The following is a 12,529-nucleotide window of genomic DNA, read 5'->3' as shown; positions in this document are numbered from 1 at the left end:
ACAGTCAATAAAATTTGAACATTTCCCTTCACAAAAATCAGAATTAGAAAAGAATGTATCACTCAAATCAAAATTACAGTCACTTTCTGATTCAATAAGGTTTTTATCTTTTAGTCTCTGAGTCATAGCGCGAGTAATAGCACATGAGGGAAAAACCTCAGGATATTCCTGAGCTAAGGCATCAGCAACAGTAAGATACAAAAAAGGATCATCAGTTACCTCAGGGCTAGCAAAAACTTTTCCTCCCGCTAAGTCATTCCCTAAGATAAACGTGACATCTCGAACGGGAAGACATGGTCGCACTCCAACAACAACGCGGCCAGACACAAGGGAAGATTCAATTTCGATCTCGTGCAAAGGTACCTTAACGAAGCCCATCTCAAATCCTTGTACTAAGACACTTGAACCAACAGAGCTCTCATCAGACAACGGCAATATTCCTTCCAGAATAAAACTCTGCGCAGCGCCTGTATCACGAAGTATCTTGACTGGTTTGCGCGAAGCACTACCTGACAAAGATACAAATCCGTCCATCAAAAACGGCACATATCCCTCATTTTCACACCTGTCAGCTTCCGAAGCCAACAACTCAAGTCCTTCCACTTGTGGCATGGACGTCATCAATAAACCTACCGGTTTAGGAACACGGTTTTTCTTTTTGAGCACACTGCACTCAGAAATAATGTGTCCGCTTTCTTACAATAGAAACAAACGGGTGAGAACACAGACTTATCAGAACTTAGCGCCGCTTTATCAACAGGCAGGGGGCGTTCAAAATTACGCTGAGAAGACCGAGTGCTGTTGGCTGAAGGAAACTTCGGTGCAACACTAAACACGTTCCTATGTGTGAGCACATATTCGTCAGCCAATGTCGCAGCAACAGAACATTTAGAAGCTTTTTGCTCATTAAGATAGATTACAACGCGTTCTGGTAAGCAGTTTTTAAATTCCTCTAAAATAATCAGTTCACGAAGCTCTTCAAAAGTAGTCACTTTCATGGAAGCACACCAACGATCAAACAGTGATTCTTTCTCCCGAACGAACTCAACATAAGCCTCATCAGTTTTCCGTAAATTACGAAATTTCTGACAATAAGCCTCGGGGACTAGCTCATACACTTTGAGAATGGATGTCTTCACTTGCTCATAATTAAGAGAGTCTTCGAATGATAAAGAGGAAAAAACTTCCTGGGCTTTACCCACAAAAACACACTGTAACAACATGGGCCAAAAAGTCTTCGGCCATTTCATATTGACAGCGACGCGTTCAAAAAGAGCAAAATATTTAGCAACTTCTTGTTCTCGAAAAGGAGGAACAATACGAATATTACGACTCACGTCAAAATCAGAAGTGTCAGATAAACCCCTCTCACGAGCGTTTAACTCAATCTCTTTTAGACGGCACGCTTGCTCCATTTCGAGCTTTTTCAGTTCAAGTTCATGTCTCTCACGATCTCTAGTTCTCTCTCTCTCCACTCCCACTCTTCTCTCTCTCTCAACAAAACTGTATCGTGCTCTTTAGCTTGTAACTGCAATTTTTTAACCTGCATCGCAAGATCTTCAGAACTACCTTCAAATTCAACATCAGGATAATCCGTCATCTTTTCCTCATCACCAAAAACGCCTTGTTCATGCAATGAATCAACAAGCAAAATCTGAAGCTCCTGTTTAGTTGAAGTCTTACGAAAATTGACCTTAAAATAAGCAGCAATCTTCGTAAGATCTACTCTATTAATTTGAAACAGCTCAGCTTGCGTCGGTTTCGCAATGAAGTTCGCTAATTCAAACATGATTAAAAATAACGTCTGGTTATTAGAAGGAAAAAATTTAACGAGCACTACACGAGAAAGTATACACACACCAATCGACTGTGATTCAACAAAGTTACTGAAGTTACTCAAGTAACAAATACAAAGTGTGAGCAGATCAAAAGATCAAACAAAGCCACACAAAATTCAATCCCGGACGAGTCCCCAAATATGTTACGGCCCTTTATCTAATTTGGCTCGTTAAAACACATGTAAGACAAGGACCGTACATATTAAGAATCACAGACGATTGGGTGAGGTTTCAAGGTGTATCGTTTCTTTTAATGAAACAAATGAGAGAGCGCACCAACAATAAACAATAAATCAAACTAATAGTACATGTAGGGCAGCAAAAGGAAAACAGAAAACCTGACTATCTAACTCTGTAGGCGAGATCTTATCTGCTCCCGAAGAAAACAACAAACAGAGTGAGTCTTCCGGGCCACTGCTTTCCTACGCTGTGACCTGCCTCAATTCCGGACCGGCTTAAATACGGGGTTTCCCATGATGTCATTCATGACTGCACCTGCGATCTCAGATAGAACAATTAACATTCAGTAATTTAAAGCACCACCACATAACAATTATCTATTTCAACACCCAAATATGTGTATGTTGTGACCTGCTCTACCACTACACCATTTATATTTGAGGATGGAACTATAATTCCCTTTTTATTAAAATCTACGGTCATCTCCTTTGTTTTCTTCACATTAACCACAAGGAAATTATCTGTACACCAATTAATAAAACCCTGCACCTCCCTCTCAAAGCTCTCTAAGGATGCAGTATTGGACCGTACAAAACCCACTAATGCTGTATCATCAGCATATTTAAAAAATGTGTGGTTTGAGATGGCTGCTTGGCAGCTGTTGGTGTATAAGGTGTACAGAATAGGGGACAGAACGCACCCTTGTGGTGCCCCTGTAATTATGGCTTTTAACGATGAGACACATGAGTTGAATTTGACTTGTTGACTACGGTTCGTCAAAAAGTCAAAAATCCACAAAACTAATCTTGGGTTAACCCCAAGGTGAACCAATTTTTTTACCATCAGGTGAGGTTGGATTGTGTTGAAGGCACTGCTGAAATCTATGAACACAATCTTGACAAGACTCTTTGGCTGTTCAAGGTGCTCATATATGTTATTTGTCAGAGTCAGCAGTGCATCTTCAACCCCTCTCCCCACACGATATGCAAATTGGTTTGGGTCTAAGGATGGTGTGACCTCACATAAAAGCTGTTTCAAAATATTTTTTTCAAAACATTTCATTGTCGTAAATGTTAGGGCAACAGGGCGCAGGTCATTAAGTTCCCTAGGTTTATTATGTTTGGGTAGGGGCACGATCAAAGATTTTTTTCCATAGAGAAGGAACTACACCAGTGTCTATTGACAGCTGGAACAGCCTTTGAAAGGGCTGTGCCAGCTGATCTGTGCACACCATTAAAGTCCTGCTGCTAATACCATCAGGCCCACTAGCTTTACGGGGATTCACATGTCTAAAATAAGACTTAACATCGTCTATAGAAATATCTATATCCACACACTTCATGCTACTAATTTCTTTATAAACAAGTTCCTGTTCAGCTGTAAAATCATGAATATCAAATCTGCAATAAAAATCATTCAAGTCATTTGCCATTTCAAGTTCATTTTCCACTGCCATGAGATGCCTCTTAGGCTTGTATCCTGTGATTGCCTGTACCCCCTGCCAAGCTCTCCTAGTATCATTTCTAAAAAAGTTCTCTAATTTACGTTCATATGCTACTTTACATTCCCTGATCATACCTTTTATGTTTTTTCTGCACAGTCCTTTTCTCTTCTCTATTTCCTCCCAATTTAAACAGTCGCTTTTTTTTTGGTTAAGAAGTTGTTTTAATTCCGGAGTTACCCAGGGCTTGTTGTTAGGAAACATCTTAACAGTCTTTTTGGGAATGATTGCATCCTCGCAGAATGTTATGTACCCCGAGATAGCAAGCGGCACGTCATTGACGTTTTCGGTCCATTCAATCCCTGCGCTCTAAGCAATCTTGCAGTGCCTTGGATGCGTCAGCGGTCCAGCTCTTAACCTCCACCTTTCTGACTTTCTCACGCCGCAGCCTAGACACATAGGCGGGAATCAGTTTAACCATGTTGTGATCGGAGTTCCCTAAGCCGGGAATGCTTTAGAGTAAAAGGCGTCCTGGATATTTCCATAGCATTGATCGAGGCAGGCTGTGTCGCGGGTGAGACAAGTGACATATTGCTGGTATGCAGGTAAGTGCTCCTTTAGGCTACATGAATTAAAATCTCCCATAACAAGAAGCAACAACTTGTGTATCGGCAGAGGGTGCGATATACACAACAAAAAGTCTGATTTGATGTATCTCTCTAGGCAAGTGATAGGGCCTTAAGCTGAGCGCTAGTAGTTCAATGTTCTTCATACAAACTTTGTGTATTATTGTAATATGAGCAGGGTAACAGTACTTACTATTAATATATACACATACACCTCCACCCTTGCTTTTTCCAGAATTTTGGTTGCGGTCCATCCTCACCAGCGTGAAACCCTCCAGGTCAGCTGCAGAATCAGGGTCCGCCCCCGTAAACCAACTCTCTGTCAGGCAGATAAGGCAAGAATGCCGGTAGTCCGAGAGGTACTGAGTGCAGGCCCGCAACTCATCCACTTTGTGCCGTAGGCTCTGGACATTACCAAGCATGACAGTTGGAAGAGATTGTCTATAGGGTTGCCTTTTAATCCGCTCTCGTATTCCTCCTTTCCTCCCGCGTTTCCTTGTTTTGGCGTTGTTGCCTCTGACACATTCGGGTGGTTACAGCCCCTTCATACATCCATCCTTCATAGACGATGTGTGAAGCAAAGACGGGTTGAAGGGAGTCCCATATTTAACAGAAAGTCCCGGGAGTAGGTGATACGAGCCGTCTGGCCAGTGTGTATCTTAATGTTGTGGCCGACAACATGTTGGATAAGGTCGGCCAACAAAGTGAGGATCAGAAGAAAAATGACTTGGTTCGGCTTCATAGTGTGAGCCAACACGTATTGGTCTAGGGCTTAATTAATTCGCAAAGTTATGGCGTCTAAAAACATACATTAAAACAAAACAAACAAATACAGGTATAGGAGACGTGCAGGGACCGTGTCGCCGCTCGCGCATGCGCCACACATCGTCTATGAAGGATGGATGTATGAAGGGGTAGAAAAGGATTGAAGGAAAGATGAACAAAAGATGCAAGAAAGACTGATAGGTGGATGGGTGGAATAAAGAAGTAAAGAAAAAATGAGCTAGTTAACTTAGGATAAGAGCACACAGTGACAGTCAAAAAAAAAAAAGATAGCCATCTAGCAAGTCAGGTTAGATTAAGCATTGGGCAAAGAGAAAGATAGTTGGGGGAGAAAAAAGAGATAGCCGGGTTTGGAAAAGAGTATTACTAAAAGGGAAAGCTAGCCAGGGAAAAGGAGAGGGGGTAAGATCGTAAATTCTCTGCTGTCAATCTCGTCTCTGCCGGTCTTTCTGGCAATGTACAGTATGTCACATTCTTCACCGAGCAAATGCTCAGACCTGGCACCTGGGCAAATAACTGTTGGCAGGGCCAGTGTGGGGACGAATTGTGATTTTAGCTCTGCCAACATGCTGTGAATGTTCCAGGGGGGGAAGGCAGTTCCAGGCATGCATCCACAACCCACTCAGACTGATGTGCCCTTGTCAAACAAAATTTGAAATGGTCTTTTGACCAACCATCACCTCAGAACTAAAACAGGCCAAAATTGTGTTGTGATGAGTTTAATTGCTCACAAGAAACCAACTTGGCCTTCATGGTAGAAGCTGTTGAATTCTAACATATGTTGTAAAACTTTAGATTTAAGGTTTCTTCCCTTTGGCTTCATTTAGTTAAGCAGTTGTACACAATCTTAGCTACTTTGGGACCTTGATTTAATACTAAATTTGGACCTTTTAAATGATGAAATCATTATTATACTGTTTGACAGAAAAGTGTGCTGCATGTTCAGAATTTAGCCTAGGCCTAGCTAGCTAATCCTAGTTGTTCTATATGCTGATATCTTTTTGACACGTAAAAGTGAAAAAGATTTTGACGGGTTGTTGAGAAGCGCCCAGAGTAAGGACACATTAGGGTAATGGTTAGTTCTGACGGGTTGATGACCGGCATTCAGAGTAGAGGCATGTTAGAAAGATGGTTATTTTTGATGAGGTGCATGTCAGAGTGAAGATTAATTGTAATTGGTTGGTAAGCAGCTCTTTGTGTAAGAGGCATGGTCATTTCTGGTTAAGTAATCAGCAGCATCCAAAGTATAGGCATCTCAGAGTAATGGAAAGTTCTGGTGAGCTGGTAAGCAGCAACCAAAGTAGGGGCATGTTAAAATGAAAGTCAGTTCTGATGGGTTAATGAGCAGCATCCAGAGGTAGGGATTCATCTTAGTGATGGTAATTTCAAAAGGGTTTCTGAAGATCCATGGATGATCCAGGGTGGTAGTTAATTATTATGGGTAGGTGAGCAGCATATACAGTTGAAATAGGTGTAATATAACACTTGTGATTTCTGACTGGTCAGTAAACAGAATCCAGAGTGGGGGCACGTCTTTAGAGCACTTCCCGCAGGAAAAAACTTGATGGTCAGCTCAGACTGGTTTAGAATCCTGAAAGGCAGAAAATAGGTAATTCTGACTGAATGAAAGTCATTGGAGGAGTTCCCTCAGTATGCTGAATATACTGCAGTAGAAAATTCTGATGGGTATGTGAGCAGAATCCAGAGTAGGTGCACGTCGTGGTGATTGGTATTTCTAAATGGTTGGAGAACATCCAGAGTAGGGGCATGTCAGTGTGGTAGTTAATTCTGATGGTTGGGTGAGCAGCATACACAATAGGTGCATATTGTATTGATGGTGATTTCTGCTCAGTCAGCCAAAAGCATCCAGTGTAGGAGCACATCATCCAAGCTTTTCCTGTTGGGGAAGCTTTCAAGATTAACTCAAAAAGGTGTAACGTGATAGATGAGGTAGTTCTGTTTGAATGAAAGTCACTGGAAAAGATGCTTCAACTACTGTAGTGTTGAAACAGCTCATCGTTTTGTAAATTTGCCTCGACAGTCATTTTTGTGAAAGTTATGTTTAGACCTTGGTACAGATAAAGGGTTGTTCTGTAAGAGAAATCACGTGAATATAGGAATCATGGGACTTCCCACTGATTTTTACAGTCTCCGCAAATGCTGGCTGACTGTAGCCACATTAGAGACCTTTTGTCAAAAATTACGTGGGCAAAAATGTAGTAGTATTAGTAGTAGTAGTAGAAGTAGCTTTCTGCTGGTCATCACGTGACCAATTTAAACTAGAATTCACTTGACCAACTTAAACATGAGGTAATGTTGGGAAATGTTTTATGCTCAGAGAAAATACCTAATTGTGCAGATCGCAATTGGATTTCTCCCATGAAAATTTGCCCAACAACACTACCACACATGACCACACCATAAAACTGATGTCATGTGTGCAAGTTATTATGACTCTTATTGACCGCTATTCTTTTTTCAATGATATAGTTTGCCATTTCCTCTTACGTCCTAGTGATGGATGTTGCTAATTCTTAAAGGTTAGACCCAAAGTATTATTGTCATAGTGTGGTTAATTTTGATTGGTTTGTAAGCAGCACCCAGAGTAGGGCACGTCATCTAGCAACGATCCTAAACTCTGTTGACTTATGACTGTCTAGCCAAGCCAAGGACAAAAACATAAAGAATAATTTGAGGGATAAATGAGCCTTCGAGATGCAACATCATTAAGAGCCACATGAAGCAGGCTGAGTACGAAGGCTGTAGAAGATGTGCCTGTTTTCGCTTCAATAAAGCCTATCAGCCAGAGTAAATGAAGATAAGCGAGGCCAGTTGTCGGTTTTGGCTGCCCTCTAGAATAAGTTTCGAAAAGGTGTACTCCTCTCTGACAGCCTTTGATCACCATCCTTAATCATTTGTATAGACCTAGACTAGTGTGCTTCAGACACTTTCCCCTGTCTCTAGCTGCATTCCTTTCACGCTCTGTATCTAGCTATTGCTTGTTTTTTCCACTACTTTCAATGTCTCTTTATCACTCCGTCTAACCTATGCCTAGGCCCGAAGTCTCTTTTCTCACCAGCTGACTGCAGTTTGATAGTCAAGACAGATCAATAGAGATTTGGACAGCAGTCACTGGGCCAAGACACCTCAGATTCTGCCAACAAACCCCAACCCATTTCTCTGAATAGCACCTATGGGGAGGAACTGGTTTGTGGGGGAATATATGTAGATATCCTTTGTGATGCTACCCACGTTTGCCCTGCTGTTCATGAGATGCATAGCAGAATTAAGCAGAGAATAAAATGAGAATGAGGGAGTAATGGTAATCTTTAATCACACTCGCTCTGGCTGAATGAAGAGTCGCACCACAGCACTTATCTGATATCCTTCAGTTACCATCCGTAACCCTTTAGATTTTGCTCCTTTAATTAACCTTTCTGTACCAAGCACTTTCCCCCCTTAAAAGATTGGCCATTATACTTTTGTGCTTAAGCTTGCAAAAAAGACACAATTAAGATGTATTCAAATGTATTTCAAGGTTTAACAGTCAGGTTTCATCCCATTTTGTTCGCCGGTTAGCGCTGAGATCAGCCGGCACCGGTGTAGATCGACCTCCACTGAGTTTCAGAAACGTCCGCAATCTTGCAGCCAGTGTGGCGAGATGGTTGTTATTCCTGTCCTCCCTTCCCTCATCACACTTATTGTGCACGGTTCATTGTTTAGTTTTTTTTACAAAATGGTTGTATGTCTTTGTAATGTTACACCTCTAAAACAATGTGTTTCAGGGATGATATTGTTTTGAGCTATTGTTAAATCCCGCTGATAGTTAACGCAGTAATATAATGGAGTTTAATGTTAATAAGGTTACTTCAATTATGAGTTAAAAATTCAGCTTTACCATTGGGATACGTCAAAATGTTCTCAAGGATGACTTGCAATGTTCACAACCCGAACTGCCAAAAGATACAGTTTAATATAAAAAATACCAGCCTATTTTGGGGTTCAACTTCAGTCCGGTTTCATACTCCACTGTTCATCTGTTAGTGCTGAGATCCGTTCACGCTGGTTTAGAATTGACCTCTTCTGAGTTTCAGACACGGCCGCAATCTTGTGGCCTATGAGGCGAGACAGTTGTCATTTCTCTCCTCCCTTCCCTCATCACACGCTACATGGATATGAGTTATTTCTGCCACAATGGAGTCTGACAGCTGCGTTTTCTTCTTCTTCTCATTATCCTAGTCTTTTGTGCCCTCTCTCTATTCTAAATTAATCAAAGTAGTAATCAAGCATTGGAAGATTCTTTAAAGTTATTTTTTCCACACCTCTGTTTTTGTATAGCATTTGATTAGTGGATTCAATTATTACATTTTCTTCTAGTGACATAAACTATTACAGCATTAAAATCGTTCAAATTCAACAGTTGACAAAGAGGCGCTTCAGAAGAGATTGTATTTTTAGAGCTAAATACATAACCAGATGGTTTTGTTGAATTATATTTTAACAAGGGAGTTCAGTCATGTCAGTTTTAATTAGCATTTTTACATGCAGGTATTTAGCAGATGCTTTGCATTAAATGGCTTGTGTATTATCATCTTTCAGAATTTAATTTCCTTTCTGAAATTATTCGTTTGTCATTTAGGATCCATTAAAGGATTTTTATGTGTAATGCATCGTATGAAAATAGATTGTTTATCTGCTGATGAGAGAGGGATAAAACAGTAGATAAACTGCATCTCATATGCAGTTACAATGCAGGATTTTGCATGTACTTTAAGATCTTGATCATTTCAAGAGTCGCTAATAGTTGATATATGGCTCACAATCTTTTATCACTTGTCCAGCATCCTTATCCCTGAGTGCGTGTTCAGTCTGTTGCAAAATTGATGCCTCCTTCATGAGCTTTCAGCCTCACTCATCTATTTCCTAATAGTCACTTGTGGTTATTGATTGATGTCACTTCCTGTAATCCATGATGCATCACCGTTCGGTATTGTACCATATGTCACAGTGTGTCGTTTGTATAATTTATGTAATTCTATAATGTATCTTCCACCCTGCTGTAAGTACCATCAAAGTTTGATCAGAAATCGTATTTTTTTCCTGAAGATGTCTTCCTAACTACTGCGAGCATGATGGGGAATGTTCTCAGTCCTGGAACACATTTTTCTGTGACTGTTCGGGAACTGGATACACGGGAGCAACCTGTCATAACTGTAGGTTGACAAGAACAATTACAAAAACATGACTGTTTGTTTGGTTTTTTTGATAAAGTAGCTACAAACTCTTTCAAAGCTTTCAAGTTTTGGCCTTGATTAATAATATGTTTAAACTTTGTTTTAAACTTTGTTTACTTTTTCAGTTCTTTTGAAGTTAGTAATACTGATTAATGCAAATGCAAAACAACAAAACATGTATTCTCTACAAAGCCAAATAAACAGGTTTCCTCCTTTGATGACACTTGTGGTTTTTGTTTCTGTTTTTCTGGTTAGCCATCTTTGAACTCTCCTGCGAGGCCCACCGGCTCACAGGAAGTGCCTCCGGCTTTTTCTCAATCGATCCTGATGGAAGCGGGCCGCTCAAATCCACCATCGTCTACTGCAACATAACCGGTGAGACCTCTGTGGGATGAAAAAACATAAGTGTTAACATGAATACTGCAAGTCTGGGATAAAAATAGACATGCTGCATACATACTGTACATGCAGTTTTCTCAAACTGCATGTGTTAAGAAAACATAAACCCAAAGTGAATGCAGTTTCACGTTAACAGCTTAGTTTGAGCCTGCCACCTTTTTTAACATCTAAGATTAGTATTTTTGTGTTTTTTGTTTGTTTTAAACTTATTTTAATATATTACAGTAAAATTCAATTTGCTAATGTTCGTTAATACTTTATTTATTATTAATCAACAATGAACACTATTGTAATTTTAAGGCATTTTACAATAGGTAAATGCTAATTTACAAATGTATTGTTGTTTACTGCTAAATTCATGTTTGTTTAGAATTCATTAATTCCTATTATGCTCTTTTACAAATTCTTGATTTTGTTTTGGGGGTGTACTAGAACAGGCTTTTGTACTAGGTTGTTTGAAAAACACATTATTTTTCACATATTTTACATTATTACATCACTTCTCTTCCCACTTTGGCATGAACAGCTCAAATAGTTCCTGTATCAAATGAAGACCCGCCTTCTGAAATATGAAATGTGCTTTGATTGGTTAGCTTTGGCTGTGTGTGTTGTGATTAGCATCACTCGGCGCCTGGTCAGGAAATGTCATGCCTCTTGTCAAGCCGCCTGCGAGCTTCAGTGTAAATATTGCAGCAAAAACCCGTATGATTTTGACCACTTTAAGTTTGTCCCCCTTGTGATAGCTAGCGTGTCCCCGATATAGTGATAACAGTCGTTGCCTTCTCTAGTGCAGCTTCACTAGGTCTCGTGACATTCGTCAGTATTTGTGATATCACAAATCCCGGAAAATATGTGTTGTAGTCCAAAAGAGTCATTCGTTGTGGTATTTGAAAAGTGATTTCTGTTAAATAAAATATCTCCTTTTGAAGTGGACTTTGAACTTTGTAACTTTGTAGATCTTTTTTATGCTCAAACAGCAACATTACAGACTAAATAAATTTGAAAACGTGAAAAAGCACTGGAACTGGTAAACATTTAAACAAAACTTTAATAAATAAATGAATGAACAACACAAAGCTAAAATAGCGCAACAGCCCCTCACGGGGAAGCACTTTGTTGGGAGCGTGCTCACGCTCTCGTTCTATTTGCTGTGTGCACGTGCTCTTCCAGGAGAAGTGCCCATACAAGCAATTCTGCTCGAAAAAAGCCATGCTCGAAAAAAAAAAACTTTCCACAACTTATTAGAACCCAGAAACAGTCTACTTGGCACAGGAATACTCAGTCAGTGAATCCAACTCTTTAACAGTGTAAATAATTCTGAATGCATGAAATAGCATTAGACCCCTCCTTTAATGTTAATTTATACAGCTTGAAATGTTAAAGTCTCTTATGTTCACCAAGACCAAGTTCACCATGTGTCCATATATAAAACTTGAAATGTTTAAAAAAGTAAAATTTTAAAGCACAAGTTGAAGTATTGTTGATTTCCATTTCATGTTAAATGTAGCATTAACTACATACAGAAACTTATTGTGGAGTTTTACCAAATTATTAATAATAATTAATAATAAGTTTGATTACATAATATGAAACTACAACTGACCAATATAGGCTACATAAAAAATAGCAAATAACTCTCAGGGGTGAATCTGACCTTCAGCGTCTGTGTTCTGGTGAAAAAGCTTGTCAGAATAATTTTTTCAGATTCACTTTTTTTTCTGGAGTTTTTCGAGATACAGAGCTGACGAATTGTTCAAGGCAGTTTTCGGCCAGGGGAAATCTGTTTGAATCCACACCAATACGAAGTCATTAATCAGGGCTTGAACTTGTCCGATCGCTGATGGATGTTGCACTGTCTGCCAGGGCTGTCGGGGTCTCAGGTTGCAGAACGATGGGTCTGTCCAGGGGGGAACCGTTTTGCTGGACTGTTATACACACTGCTTATTTTGTGAAATATTCCTCATCTCCTGCAGAATAGTGATAAAGCGTCACTCTCTTACACACTTATCCACTGGCTCGGGATCCACT

General features: G+C 39.9%; 1 protein-coding gene across 1 annotated transcript in view; it reads left to right on the top strand.

Annotated features, from left to right (window-relative positions):
* LOC132131508 (contactin-associated protein-like 5) overlaps positions 1-12,529 on the top strand; it is an 80,837-nt gene that overhangs the window by 55,621 nt on the left and 12,687 nt on the right. The window contains exons 11-12 of the mRNA XM_059543551.1: positions 9,975-10,081; positions 10,358-10,477. Of these exons, the coding sequence (XP_059399534.1) occupies positions 9,975-10,081; positions 10,358-10,477 (227 nt within the window). The remainder of the gene's footprint in view (positions 1-9,974; positions 10,082-10,357; positions 10,478-12,529) is intronic.

Source organism: Carassius carassius, chromosome 48 (assembly GCF_963082965.1).
Source record: "Carassius carassius chromosome 48, fCarCar2.1, whole genome shotgun sequence".
Lineage (NCBI taxonomy): Eukaryota > Metazoa > Chordata > Actinopteri > Cypriniformes > Cyprinidae > Carassius > Carassius carassius.
Note: the sequence above shows the minus strand (reverse complement) of the source record. Positions and strands in the feature narration are given on the sequence as shown.